At 40.7% G+C, this 15,188-nt stretch overlaps 1 protein-coding gene across 1 annotated transcript in view; it reads right to left on the reverse strand.

Moving 5' to 3' along the window:
* The window catches only part of reln (reelin), a 177,776-nt gene that overhangs the window by 19,013 nt on the left and 143,575 nt on the right, over nt 1-15,188 (reverse strand). The window contains exons 34-53 of the mRNA XM_038284654.1: nt 13,438-13,711; nt 13,036-13,176; nt 12,735-12,912; nt 12,561-12,645; nt 12,283-12,465; nt 10,517-10,685; nt 10,277-10,382; nt 9,963-10,189; nt 9,323-9,546; nt 7,959-8,109; nt 7,605-7,863; nt 7,246-7,495; nt 6,870-7,038; nt 4,895-5,035; nt 3,963-4,140; nt 2,109-2,302; nt 1,749-1,999; nt 1,508-1,662; nt 1,185-1,399; nt 886-1,063 (exon numbers count right to left, since the gene is read on the reverse strand). Coding sequence (XP_038140582.1) covers nt 886-1,063; nt 1,185-1,399; nt 1,508-1,662; nt 1,749-1,999; nt 2,109-2,302; nt 3,963-4,140; nt 4,895-5,035; nt 6,870-7,038; nt 7,246-7,495; nt 7,605-7,863; nt 7,959-8,109; nt 9,323-9,546; nt 9,963-10,189; nt 10,277-10,382; nt 10,517-10,685; nt 12,283-12,465; nt 12,561-12,645; nt 12,735-12,912; nt 13,036-13,176; nt 13,438-13,711 — 3,728 coding nt within the window. The remainder of the gene's footprint in view (nt 1-885; nt 1,064-1,184; nt 1,400-1,507; nt 1,663-1,748; nt 2,000-2,108; nt 2,303-3,962; nt 4,141-4,894; nt 5,036-6,869; nt 7,039-7,245; nt 7,496-7,604; nt 7,864-7,958; nt 8,110-9,322; nt 9,547-9,962; nt 10,190-10,276; nt 10,383-10,516; nt 10,686-12,282; nt 12,466-12,560; nt 12,646-12,734; nt 12,913-13,035; nt 13,177-13,437; nt 13,712-15,188) is intronic.

The following is a 15,188-nucleotide window of genomic DNA, read 5'->3' on the forward strand; positions in this document are numbered from 1 at the left end:
GCATCTTGGGGTCAGACCTTTAATATAATCGTGACAGGTTGCATTATACACACTTTGATCTAAGCTCCTTTTACTTTTGATAGCATTGAGTTTCTTCTTCATTCCAGACACATTATTACTGTCTCTAAAAGCCATTATTCCCAGATTGCCCTGAATTTAGCTTCCTCAATCATCCTATTTTCTGACCAGAGTCTCTGTTCCTGCTAAAGAAATCTATTGCAAATAGCATATTGAATAATGCAGCCTCTACCATGTAAGGTCATGTGCATTATTAGTGTTTTGCACAACTTCTCAATATGATTCAGACAGTTTAACGCATGGGTTGTTATTTACACTATTACTATTCTTTGCTGCTTCCCCCTGTTGGCCGTAGTTTGCAGTTGTACCATACTCCTACACATTTTTTGTATGATAGATTGAACATAAACCTTGGATACTTAGACTTAGACAAACTTTATTGTCATTTTGTACACACAGAGTGTATGCAAAACAAAATTACGTTCAGTGCAGCTCTCAAGACATTTCCATTACAAAAGTGCAGCAGTGATAAAATGTAAACATGGTGATCAGATGTAAACACAAAACTTAAGTTATGATTTGGAGTTTTTCCAACATTCATTGCTTTTTTTTCCTCCCCATTTCATTCAACATTCAGCAGTCTAATGGAGGTGAACCTGCATGTCTTTAAAACTTTATCCTTATTCTTCTGGTATATTCCTAATTTATGACTGTTTGTTCATTAATGTTTTATTTCAAGACTTTGATCAAATTTGCATATTTGCATATTTTAACCTATACTTTTCGTTTAGGTGTTAAATTACACTGTGAACTATATCTAAGCTTAACTCTTTCTCTAAATGTGACATATATTCGATTATAAGCTACCTTAAGTGCAGAACTGGCATAACAGTTTGGTCCTGTGAATCCTGGATCACAAATGCAGCGCTGATCCAAACAGTCTCCATGTCCTCCACAGTGGCTGTTGCAAGGCGGGCCGATGTACAGGTTCTCTACCCCCCACTGAATGTCAGAGTGCTGCTGGTAAAACCGAAATCGCACTGCACTGAAGACAACAACAAGCTTTAGTGAATCACATAGAAATGCCTTATTTATACATGAACAGCTCCAAACCAGAAGGCCTTGGGTTCAAACGATGCAGAAATAGTTGGTGTGGGACAACTCACGTTTCAGCCAGGCTGTCTGGCAGCGGATAGACTGCCCTTTTCCAGCTCTCAGCAGGGAAGAAGACTGAAGGCTGGGACACCTGACCACCACAGCGGGGGTCAGCAGGCAGGCACTGAGGGACCAGGTACTTCCATGTGACTCCGAAATCGACTGAATACTGAACGTGAACCTGTCGATCAGCCGGTCGGTCTGGAACACTGCAGCCCACAGCAATCTCAAAGGAACACATATGAAAATTAGCTTAAACTAGAATACATCAAGAAGTATGCAAAATAAATTACATTTTCACAGTAAATAGATGTTTTATTGGCTTAATAATTACCTTGAACTGCATGACCCAGCCTTTGTCTGGAACAATATCATGTGTGACTGCATAAACTTCTCTACCATCAGCATTTCCACACACCATCACCCCATCAGGAGAGTTGCAGAAGCGCTGCACAGAGCAGTCCTCAGAGAAAAGCCAATGATCGCTCACTGAGAACACAAATAAGGCAAATATAAGAAACCCACACAATAAAACAGCTGTTTTTCCACAATTAGAGGTCCTTTTCATGGAGTACCTATTGGTGTTTCTCCCTGTTCATTCAGCTGACCAACCCTCCCTGACGTTTCATCGGCAGGAGCTCTTTCATGGTTAGGCAGAGCCACCCCTCCGAATGTGTCAGAGATCTGGAACCTTGGGTCTGAGCCTGCGATCAGGACGTTATCAAGGGCCCAGTCGCTTCGGTCTGCACCATCATGCTGTGGCTGCCACCAGCGCACCCGCACTCCTTCCTGACGTGCAGCAGGGGGCAGTAGCACATTTACAAAGCTAAGAAGAAAGGCACAAGGAGACAATCGGATGTTTTGCTATACCTGTTGGATCTTGTTGGGTGAATGCAGTTATGCCATAGATGGCATGTTAGAGAATCAAGACTCACCCAGGTTTGGTGTAGAGATCATAGAATATCTCTGTCAGTAAATGCCAGTTAATTCCCCCATTCAAGCTGTACTCTAGGAGGACACCCTGGTTGCGATTGCTGGGAGGGATCATGCAGCCATACATAAAGTAGAACTGGATGAACTCTGCATTTGTCAGGTTTAGGTCCACTGTCACCAGCTGACGGGTACAAGACTGTGCAAAGAGCAAGATGGGGGGGAGAAGTTGAAAAAAATGCTCGATAAAGAACAGATTCCAACATTCTAGAGTATTTCTAAACCCACAAAAAGTTATGCTTTTTAAGACATAGTTTAAATGATCCAAAGAGCTGTAATCGAATTTATTTTAGCACATAACATAAAATGCAGCTCATTCTTTATCTGGCATTAGTGTTCCAGTCCTTCGACCCTCTATAACATTCACATTTTGTTTGTTTATAATAATTAAGTGGTAAATTTGGGATTTTGCATGATTGACAAAAATAAGTTTTCAAACTGATTCATTTTTGTCCCGATCTGGAAGGCTTTTAATGTCCTGCAGCGCTGCACCAGTGCAGCACTTTTAATTGTATCTTGTATGTTTTATATGTGTTATGTATTATTTTTATGGCTTTGTTGTAAAGCACTTTGGGTAACATTTGGCTATTGTAAAGGGCTATACAAATAAATTTGTTTTGATTTGATCTGATGACACCACTTTTACACATGAATATCCTCTGATCTAAAGCCTTTAATTGTTGAGTGGCTCATGCTGTTTAATGTTGCTACCATTCTGGGGGGGGTCATTGCCACCCCGAGTCTCAAATATTCAACTAAAATGTTTTTTTACAACATTGCCCTGAGCTCTGATCAGCTTCCCTATAAAAAGAGAGGAATCCACATTGCATAATGCAGCCATCACTATGTTTTCCATTAACAATGATAGATACAGAGTCTACTTCTAACATTTGATAATTTGCATCTAAGCCAAATTGTTCTCTTTTGGTCTCATTGGAGGCTTCTTGAAAATCTTTGCACTCTTGTCTTATTTATTTTTAAAGAATCAGTCAATTGTTATCACTACACACTGCTGTGTATAAATAATATCCCATTGCGATACATTAATGTCATTGATTGTAAAATACCAAGCAAAAAAAAATCAAGCATTTTAAACCTATTTGCAATAAAACCAACATCAGACAGCAACCCAAGTCTAAAACTACATTTATGTTCAACCACATAATAAAATCTATAATGAATTTTACTTGAGCTCAAATTAAAATCTTTTTGCATGGTTAACTATTTAACTTTCTTTCATTTTTTGATTCCTGTAAAAAGACATTTGTAGGTTTGAATGCAGGAATTTCCATTTTTTTTTTTTAGAAAATGTTGCCTTCTGTTTGAACCAAAGCACTAAAGTGTAACCTAACAAAAACGGTTAAATGAAGGTATTTCACATAGTCTATTCTGTACTAAAGTGTTACTATCATGCCTTTTGTATCTCTGCTTCTTTTTCTATATCTGCTTCTGTCTCCTTGAACCCCAGTCAGCCTCAGCAGATGGCCGCTCACACTGAGCCTGGTTCTGCTGGAGGTTTCTTCCTGTTCAAAGGGAGTTTTTCCTCTTCACTGTCGCAACAAGCATGCTTAGTGTGAGGGATTGCTGAAGAGTCAATGAGTCGATGCAATCAACTGGTTTTTCTTTCATAGAAAACTTTGAAATGCCTTGAGATGACATGTGTTGTGAATTGGCGATATAGAAATAAACTGAATTGAATTGAATGTACACATTCTGCAATTTAACAAACCAACAAATGTTACATAATACAAATATCAGAATCTATTTCAGACTGGATCTAAAGCCAAATGCAGACCTACCCCACTGAAGTGCAGGGCAGCTCCAGAAGCCACAGCTCCACACACAGAGCTGAGCTTCCCACCGGTGAGGATGTGCCAGTGACTGAGTGAGGGAGCTCGACTGAAGCTGTCCTTCAGCTGAGACGGCAGAGGAAGCACCGGCTCGTCACAATACTCTCCTCCCCACTCTGGGTCACATCTGGCAAGGATGGGGAATTTAGAAAGAAACGGACACATTTCAACAAGAACTAAACAATGAAAATATTGATTGCCAAACATTTGGCAACTTTGCAGGCTGGAGAGAAAAATAGAAAGGCAAGTAAAAAAAGCACAGAATTTTTTTTATTCTATTTATTAAGGGCAATTTTACATTCAGTATTAAAACAATCGTTTTTAACACCTTAATGTAGTCTTAAACTATTAAGGACTTATTTTTTATGCCTTGCAAACCACTGAACTGAAAGATTGTGTCTTTTTTTTAATCATATACCTTAGTATTAACTACTGTTGCACCAATACCAGTATCAGGCGGGGCCCCGATCCAGCACTAAAATGGTGGTATCGGTATCGGCGAGTACGAACAAATAGGGCACCGATACCATTTTGAGAGGCAAATATTTATTCAACTATTGTCACCCATTCCAGGTAGGCAATAAAAAGTTCTACTGGATTCACTTTGTTTTAGTCTTTTTCCTGCTTCACAAAGGTAGGCAGCAGCTTGACAAAGTCATGATGGCATTTATTTTACGTCCTAGTAGTCTGCAGTTCTTCATATAAACACACACACATGAATTTCATACAAATGGTATCGGTATTGGCCAATACTGCACCGCCAGGTATCTGGTATCGGGGCCAAAAATGGCATCAGTGCAACACTAGTATTAACACTCCAAATATTTCCAAACTCTATTTTTTAGAGTTATGCATATGTCTTATGTATTTATGTCACTTACACACAGGAGCTCTGTTGGCAGCGTCCATGTCCAGAACACATGTCAGGACAACCGTCACCAATGTAGAGATTATCCAGAGCCCATGTCTGCTGCTTATCAAAGGGAGCCTGTTGGAACCAGCGGAACCTTGTGGCTGGAGATCTAAAAGATAAATCACAGAAAAACATTATAAATCCACTAAAAATAGGTTATATGCATGGTCTTTGTAGTTTTGGGTTTTAGTTGAATAGTTTGTGTCCTCTTTGCATCGTGTTGTGCTCTTTGTGTATTGGGTATTTTGCTGTGGTTTTAGTACTACACATATTGATTGATTGACTTTATTGATCTCAGAGTGGAGAAATTCACTTGTTACATCGGCTCAAATAGTAAAAAAGAGAAGAAGAAGGTGCCAAAGGAAGAAAAAATGCATTGGGGTGCATACAGTATATACAGTGCATCCATACACACACACACACACACACACACACACATATATATATATGACTGCTGAATTTTTTTTTCTTTTTAAAAGAAGGATTATTAAACAGGGTTATTGCACAGGGTATTTACATGGGTATTTATATAGATGGGTATTTATCTATATATCTATATATTGATACTGGGTATCAAATATGAAGAAACAGGTTATTGCACAGGGTATTAAACAGTAATTGAACATTATACATTGCACAAGTTATTGCCGTTGTAGTGTCGCATTGTAGAGTCTGGTGGCAACAGGGATGAAAGACACATGGTAGTATGATAAAAATGATCATTGTTGGTAGTTTAGTTAAGTACTCTCTCCTTCAAGTTACATTATTCTGGTTCAGAAAACTGGCTGTGTGTTTTACATGTGGTCTTTGTAAGTCTAATGATAAAACATTTATTGCTAAAGGCTCCAAATTGCCTCTCAGTGTTCGAATGCAGCTGCTGTGTGATTCCCTGTCAGTTTTTTAGCCACTGAGTGGATCAGTAGATCACTATTTGGACCATAACATTATATTATGTTTGTATTTGTTAGGAATCCAGTGTGTGTGGGTTGTGTTTGTTTTTTTGTGTTCTCTACCTACACCACCAGGTGACGTCATGTTCTCGTTGGTCCTCCCACACACCTGCGGCTGGTTGTGCTCATTACTCAGGACTCTTCAGTGGTGGACTGCCACTACCTCGTCGCCAGAGTGTTTGCCGGTTTTGGGTACACTAGCCGAGCTGAGTTTAGCTGAGTCAAACTGAGTCTTTGTCTCTCTGAGTTCTAACCTTGTTTTTGTCTTTGCCGTTTCGGCAGGAAGTAATCCTGCAAACTGGATTTTTGGCCTTCTCCCCCTGAAAGGATCGTTTTGAGCTTCACACTGAGCAGGGGATTAATCTCTACACGACCCGTTCAAGTTCTCCTGGAAATCTAAGTGGCAGTCCGCTTCATTGCTCTTCAACGAACCAACCAAACCAAAAACCTGTCCACCCTCCAATGAGCCCACCAATCTCTGGATAAACCCACACCGACTGGATTCTGGGAAGAGAACCTTTTTCTGCCTCCGTGAGTCCCATTCATCTCTGATTTTTGCAAGACGTGTTCAAAGTTCCCACGGACCCTGAACTAACCTTTGAACTTCCCTCCTCACTTCCAGTTCCGGTTCACCAGCTCTCTGAGTTACCCTGGATCAACCTTATTGATTATTTCAATAAACCTGTTAAACTTTTACTCTGGTTCCCTGAGTGGTTTCCTGCATGAGGGTCAGATCTCTTAAAAACATCATGACAGAATTATGTAGATATTATTGTAACTATTATTGTTCTGAGTTGCCAGTCTGTTCTGGTTTTTATTTATAGAAAGCTAAGTTTATTTAATGCCTTTTCACATATTTCTTAACTTGATAAATATAAATATATATGACTATAGTTAGGTAAAAGCTGGAAGAAAAAGTGCGAAATATCCAGCAACGAAGTCCAACCATATTCTGGGCATTATAATCAGCTCATGTTGGCAAAGCTTGCTGACCTTGCATATAATGGAATAGACAAAGTGACGCGGCCCCACTTGTTGTAGACGTCTGAAACTAGAATCCGCTGCAAAGTGTAGGAGGAGCAGTCTGGACTTGTAGGCAGGCAGTCCCGGACCAAAGGGTGCCAAGTCAGACCCAAATCCAGAGAATACTCCAACTCCACAGCTGCAGAGAGAAGAACAAACTCTTTAAACTTTATTCCTTCATCTATAGTTAATAATATATTATAGAGTCATTTGCAAACAGACAAAAAATATTAACAAACTTCTGTATATTTCTTAATTGTCTAACATCTTCCTTTACCATGAAAATATGCACAATTTAAGTTTTTAAGAATGAAAACATATTTGCTTGTGATTTCCTTTTGCTTACAGTAGCAAGAATTAGTGACAGAGCAGGATGCAGAAAAGTCGAACTGGATGAAAGCATCTTGGCCCAAACTAATGTCAGTAGTGACAGCATATCGTGTGTTAGACTTCTCAATGAATGCGAACGCAGGCCCGTCAGAGCCACAGACTGGCATTCGGGTTCCACCAGGGTGGAGAAGCCATGAGCGTCCGTCGATAGAGGAGAAATCATCTTCGAGTGGTCCCCAGCCACTAGCACTACCACCCACTACCACCTAATGTAAACGGGAGAAATTACAACAGATTACAGATGGAAGAGATATTTTTAATCTGTAGAATATCTCAATGAAGTAAAAAACGTGTGAAATATCTATCTTTATGTACCTGATCTATGACCCATGGGCTGTAAAAATGCCCATTTTCAGACGGCTGCCACCAGCGCAGACGGGTAGCTGTGGTTCTGGCACGCAGCGGGATCTCCAAGGCCACCAGTCGAGCCTGATTACTGGTATTACTGAAGAGAAACTCCTGCAGGAGCCCCCAGGTTAGACCTCCATCCACAGAGAACTGCAGCAGCACAGGCTGAGAACGAGGGTCCGGTGCCGCTTTGCCACATCCGAGACGGAGGAAGAACTGAACAAACCTGCATTGAGAAACCATAAAGCATTATTACTTAAAACTGTAGAACTAAAAGGGAAATACAAGTCTATTTATGGTGATTATTTGAAGTTAATGTACCTTGCATTTGAGAGGTCCATGTCATTTGTAACCAACATGCGTAGACCGTCCTCGCTAAAGAACAGGTGGTTTCCACTGGACATGATGCCACATTTCCTGGATGGTTTACCTCCACTCAGAAGTGTGAAATGCTCAGCATCCACCGCTCCTCCTTAATACAAAAAGATGCAGCAGGTCATAAAAGGGTATAGGTGCTGGTGAAGATTCTCAGTCATCCAGGTGATAGTCATTCCAAAAAAGTTAAAAAACAACCCACTTTGTTTCCAAGTTTGAAGACGTTTCGCTTCCCATCCAGGAAGCAATTCAAAATGTCAGGAATAGGGTTGAGTCCAAGGCTTTATACAGTAGCCCAACAAAGCCATGTTTTTGTTTTGAAAACATCCAAATTGAAACAGACGTACGGGTCCACCCCTTTGGAATGGGGGTCGTTAGCCTAATTCAAATTGCAGGCTATAAAAGTATAACCTGACTCCGCTTGAAACCTTTGGTTGAAGTAATTTTGGGAAGGGGCGAAAATACTGGTTAGCTGATTGGCCTATGTTGGTGATAGACGGGCCAAATAAACCAATCAGATCAACGAAGCATATGACGTACTAACAGCCAGGCTACTCTTGCCGAAACCAGTCGGGAGAAGAGCAAAAACATCTTTTCCTCTGAGAAAAGCCTCCAGAGCAGTGTTTTGCTCTTCTTTCAGTGAAGAAATACTCTGTAATTCCGATAAAACTTGCTCGATAGACACGCTAACGCTAGTTTTATCGGCTGAAGCCGCCATGTTCTTTAGACTGAACTGTCGCGCTTCTCGTTGCGTCACACCTCAACCCGCCTCAAAGCCAACGCTGATTGGATGTTTGTTTGGTGAACGGCTCCAAATCTTCTTTAACGGAGAGTCTCCAGACTGATTAGCGAGTGAAATTTTGAAAGCTCGCGAGATCAGGATGGTCTCACGAGGCTAATAAAAGTAGCCAAACGACCCCCATTCCATAAGGGGTGGACCCGTTCTTCCGTTCAAATTTGGATGTTTTCTAAACAAAAACAAGCCTGTATTGGGCTACTGTATTAAACCTCATACTCAACGCTCTTCCTGAATTGAAAAAGCTCCCTGGATGGGAAGCGAAATGTGTTCAAACTTGGAAACAAAGTCCAGCGGGATAAACGGCTACGATAATGTACATTTATAAAGCCTTCTCTACTATACACTTAATTCAGTTCAAAAACGTGTTATTTAATGTTGCATGCACTGTTTTCCAAACTTAAAACTTCACTTTTTTCTTACTTAATATCACTAAATTTATTTTTGCAAAGGGTAAGTTTTACAGTACAGCAACAGTACTGTAATAGCAACAAACAACTGGATTCTTTCGTACCTTCAAAGTCCTCCTTAAGGAAGTCTGGATTGGGGGTATCGGGCAGAGAGCAGTCCGGTCCAGAGAAACCAGGGTCACAGACGCAATGAGTGCCGCTCACACATGCCCCATGACCATTACACATGTCCTGACACTGTGGGCCTATGTACACGTTATCTAGTGCCCATGTTGGAGGAGCAGAACCAGCTGAGAAGAAACCTTGAAACCAGCGGAACCTTATTGACCTGTGTTTCAAGGACACAAATGTACAATTTATGAAATCAACATTGTAAGGATTTTAGAATAGAATAGAAAATCCCTTTATTGTCCCACAATGTGGAAATTCTGGTGTTTACAGCAGTAAAAGATTAAAGAAGAAGTGGTCACACAAATATGGACCTTAGAAAAATGTATAAGGATACATAATAGTGAAGTGTTACAAGATAAACAATAAAATACTGTAAAGTAAAGTGTTTTAATTAACAATATATTAATTATTATGGACATTTTTACAGTAATGGATGCCTGAAAATAGCACCAACATCAGAGATGTGTAAAATGTCAGCAGCATGTTCTTTAACTGATTAAAATAGAAACTGTGCAAAATCAGCATGAATGTATTTTAATGACTAAATGAGGGGTTTGTCATTGCTGCCCTTACCCACACAGGCGAAACTTGCCAACATGGATTAACTCTCTCCTCCAGCCATGTGTAGTCCCGGGGAAATATACGCTGGCAGGATGAAGTTCTGTAGAGCAAAGGGAGGAGGGCTGAGGACCGCCAGCGCACAGCGGCACCAAAAGGTGCCAAGTAGCTCCAAAGTCTCGGGAAAACTCCAAGCGTACTGGGTGCACCGAGGAGCTCTCAGTTGTACAGCCTACGTTGATCTATAGAAAATCAAATGTGCAAAAGATGAAGCTGAGATCAAAAGGAATTCTTCCTTAGTTAGGATCGTTTCATAGAAGTCTGTGTACCTCAAACTGGATGATGGTGTTCTCATTGACGTCAATGTCCCTGGTGGTGATAGAGTGTTCTCCAAGCTCACTGGAGATGAACACCATGGCTGACTCATCCTCTTCCCTGCATTATTCACACAAACACTAAGGTCAAAGCACAAACTGGGTTTCTATGGGTTTTACCACCAAATAGTTTGTGTGACAAAAGAACCCATCAAGAAGAAGGTAATTTCTAAGACTGAGTTGAGTTTTTCTCACAGGCCGGACTTCTGGTAGGGGCAGTAGAGGCCAGTGTTTCCACCAGGGTAGAAAAGCCAGTTCTCCTCATTGGGGCCTTCCTCAAAAGTGTCGATTACCATCGGTGGTTTGTGTATGGAGCTCCCGTCAATGATGAGATCATCTATCACCCACACCTCTTCCTTTTTACCTTAAGGGCAATATAACGGTAAAATATTTATTCAACCAGTGGTGATTCTTGGGCAAACCTCTCCTTAGCAAACATAATTTAAGCTTATCATATCTGGATGAAGTGAAATTAAAGCCCTGAAGTGCAAACTGCAACTACAAATCTAAAAGCGCAATGATATTAAGAAAAACAAAACTACATAAAGCAAAGCGCAACTACATTAAGGAAAACAAAACTACATTAACCTACTGGAAAAGGTAGGTACCAGTGGGAAACATGAGACATCACTGATTGGACGACGGCGCCGTTTGACCCTTGAACCGGAAGTTGCATCATCTGAACGGGTCAAACGGCGCCGTCGTCCAATCAGCGATGTAGTTGCGCTTTGCTTTATGTAGTTTTGTTTTTCTTAATGTAGTTGCGCTTTTAGATTTGTAGTTGCAGGTTGCACTTCAGGGCCACCGTAGAAATATCAGCTGTGCTGCTACCATCAACATCTTTGTTTATAGATGTTGGAGATTGGCCTGTTTTTCAGTGTAGTCCTGTTTCTCTGACTGTGAGTGTCAGCATATATTTCAGCCTCAGCAGATGGCAGCTCACCCCGAGTCTGGTTCTGCTGGAGGTTTCTTCCTGTTAAAAGGGTGTTTTTCCTCTCCACTGTCGCTACAAGCATGCTTAGTGTGAGGGATTGTATTTGAGTCAATGAGTCGATGCAATCAGCTGGTTTTCCTTAGATAGAAAACTATAAAGTTCACGAGATCATCTGGTCAAATTGATTCAAAGTGCCTTGAGATGACATGTGTTGTGAATTGGTAGCTGAGACCATCCTGATATTGCGAGCTTTCAAGGTTTGACTTGGCTGGCTACTTTTCGTCAGAGAAATTTGGAGCCATTCACCAAACAAACGTCCAATCAGCGTTGGCTTTGAGGCGGGTTGAGGTGTGACGCAACAAGAAGCGCGACAGTTCAGTCTAAAGAACATGGCGGCTTCAGCCGATGAAACTAGCGTTAGCGTGGCTATCGAGCAAGTTTTATCAGAGTATTTCTTCACTGAAAGAAGAGCAAAACACTGCTCTGGAGGCTTTTCTCAGAGGAAAAGATGTTTTTGCTCTTCTCCCGACTGGTTTCGGCAAGAGTTTGATCTATCAATTGGCTCCTCTTCGTCGTCGCTCTGTTAGTATGTCATTTGCTTCGTTGATCTGATTGGTTTATTTGGCCCGACTATCACCAACATAGGCCAATCAGCTAACCAGTATTTTAGCCCCTTCCAAAATTACTTCAACGGTAGGTTTCCAGATGGATATGCGGAGCAAATCCATCTGGCGGAGTCAGATTAGTGAATTGGCGCTATAGAAATAAACTGAATTTAATTGAATTCCTTAAAAATCGAAAATATTCCTTTAATATAAAACCAGAACTGAATAATACATCCAATTTGGCTGCGTTACTTAATAACTAAAATAAAACTGGAAAGTATTTAAGTAACTAAATGTGTGTTTGGGATGAGCTAAACTGCCTTTAGCTTCTAAATGAATCGGATACTTTTTTCTTAACTGCCTTGAGCTAGTATTTATTTTGGTACTACTAAATTAAAAGTAGAGCTGTGCTGTCTGCTTACCACTGTTGTAAGGCTGCCACAGTCTGAAACGGGTGGCATTGGTCTGAGCACTGGCTGGCAGAGGCAAGTGGAGGAACAGAGTGTCTGTGGAAGCTGGGAAGTAAAACTCATCCAGCAGGAGCCAGCTGATTCCTCCATTTACAGAGTACTGCAACAGCACCGAGTGGGAGCGCTCCGGGACTCCTGCAGAGGCCCAAAGGGAGAACAGTTACAGCAAAATCGGTTAAAAGTTAAAAGACGATGTCGCATAACCGTAGCAACAGCAAGTAAGTGAGCACCTTTGGTTATAAACTTGAAAGAGAACTGGATGTAGAGAGTGTTAGAGCAGTCTAGGTCCCTTGAAACAATCATACGAAGTCCATCCTGTGAAAAACCAGGAAAAAAAGTGTAATTGTTATTTAAATTTTGAAGACATGTTTCGATTGCTTTCTGCACGTGTCCATTGAACTTACTCCTTTGAAAATAAGAGCAGTGCCAGATTTAAGTGGCTCCCCACTGAGGGTCCCTCTCTCTGCTCCATAAACTTCAGGCCAGGTCTCCTGTTGCAGATTCTCATTAAAGTCTTCCCTTAGCACCGACGGCAGCGGAGACAAAGGTACACAGTGCGCTCCTCCGTACCCTTTATCACATCTGCAGGAGAATGAATAAAAAAAGACGAAGTAGAAACCATTTAAACCAGGTAGGACATTTAGAAATGAGGCAAAATTAAAGGAAAAACCAATTAGTAATGCAGAAAGGGTCGGTTTTACATACACACAGCGTCCATTGTCACACAGCCCATGTCCAGAGCACATCCATGGGCAACCGGGGGCAAGCAACACATTATCTAACGCCCATCCCTCTGCTCCTGGGGTGAAGTGGGTCTGGATCCAACGGAACCGAGTTCTGGGGGAACTTTTGTACAAAAAAAAGGAAAACAAAACCTATTGGTTATATCTGTATTTCATCTTTTATTAATAGTGACATACCTTAAAACATGGGAATCTACAATTATTACTATTTGAAATAATCTTATAACCTGGTAAAGAGAAAATCACATCTATGTAATAAAGTTTGATCATTTATAGAAGGTGTACCCACTCTTATTAAAGACTATTATTAAATTTAATCATTAATAAAGGTTTTATTTGCTTGTGGGGCTCCAAAAACACATACTTAGCAGCACTGGGCAGGTAGACGGTGATTCTCCTCCAGTGTTTGTGTTGGGTTGACGTGTAGACAGAGCTCTGAGTGTAACCAGCGCAGCCGATGGCTGGAGGCACGCACTCAGGGGTAATAAGAGTCCAGTGGCGACCGCAGTCTGTTGAATACTCCAATCGGACCCCGTGGGAGAAGGACGTGGACTTACTGCAGCCCATACTCAGCTCAAACTGGAGGAAGGAGGAGCCGGTCACCTCAAAGTCCCAACTTTCTGCATATCTTGGTTTTTCTGTAAGCACAGAGAAAGACAGCCGTATAATTACTATCATTATCTTACTGTAATCTGAATTATTTCTATTTTCCCCATACAAATAAATTAATGATAATTCAAGGATTTGTGGAATATTTTTTGAATGTGATAATGATGATGATGATGACTAAAGCTGAGTACTGCTCAGTTTAAACTCTTTGGGCACTCATATTGAATGCATAATGCTTTGCCAAACTTTTCTTTTGATTTCGCCAGGTTCTTTTGGAGGTTTCTTCCCACTGTTGCTACGTGCATATTTGTAATGTGAGATTGCTGCATAGTCAACGACACACAATGATCAACTTGCCACTAAAGATACACTTTCATGCAGGAGAATTAATTCAGTGAAGTCATTGAATCAGTGCAACCTGTTGTGTTTTGTTCTAGGCAGAAACCTATTTAACCTCTTCAACAATTAATCTGTATGATTTGATGCAATTAAATCTGAAGGGTGCCTTTATATGAAATTTTGTGAAATAGCACTATTTACATTGACTAAATTGAATTTCAAATTTGAGCTACAGAATTTTTCACAACAATTACAGCTGCAAATCCTTCAAGGTACTGTGCAGTATCTTTACCACTGTTGCGTATTGAGAGCTGACATTTTCTGTACAGTTCTTGCAAAACCCCTCAAATGAGTCAGATATGGGAGAATTATCCTGCCATAATGCAAGAGCACATAATTTCAATTTGAGAAAGGAATTTCATCTTCTTGCACTCAAAACTTATAATGCTCACACTCAAAACATCTCTCTCAAATATTTTCTCTTTTCTCTGAAATCTTTGTTTCTTCTCTCAGATTTAATGCTTCTTGCACAGATATTTTCTCCTCTCGCTTGCCTCCTTCTCTTCGTGCACAAACCGCGCTCTGCTCGAGTCTCAGATACGCTCGCAAACCCGTAGGCTCTGCTTGCGGATTTTTTTTGCTCTCTCTCGGATTGCAGTTGGATCGTCGCCTAGCAACCTTTCCAGCCAATAGAACGACGTCCTCAGAAAGGGTGCGCTTGTCTAACCCTACTGAGTGTGCCTGTGCTACTACGCCACTTATAAGAGCGTCAGCTGAAACTGCTATTTACAGTAGTTTTGTCGCTCGATTCAGCAAAGTTCAGTACTTATGGATAACTCAAACAATTCTGAAGTAAGTAATTTTAAACAATTAGTGGTTTGTTATGTACAAAAGCAAAGAACAGACATATTAAATTATTATCTTGAAATACTTTGTTAGTATTGATTTCAAAATGTAGGGGAAAAAATACATTTTTTACAAAAAGTTAAAATGTTGGATAGTGTGAGCATTATAAGTTTTGAGTGCAAGAAGATGAAATTCTTTTCTCAAATTGAAATCATGTGCTCTTGCATTATGGCAGGATAATTCTCCCATAGTCAGAATCCATGAGGAGGATCTGAGAACCAGGTTCTCCGATGGATTTAGATCTAACTGGGGCCAACAAAT

The sequence above is a fragment of the Cyprinodon tularosa genome, unplaced genomic scaffold (assembly GCF_016077235.1).
Source record: "Cyprinodon tularosa strain WSP-4 unplaced genomic scaffold, ASM1607723v1 ctg200, whole genome shotgun sequence".
Classification (NCBI taxonomy): domain Eukaryota; kingdom Metazoa; phylum Chordata; class Actinopteri; order Cyprinodontiformes; family Cyprinodontidae; genus Cyprinodon; species Cyprinodon tularosa.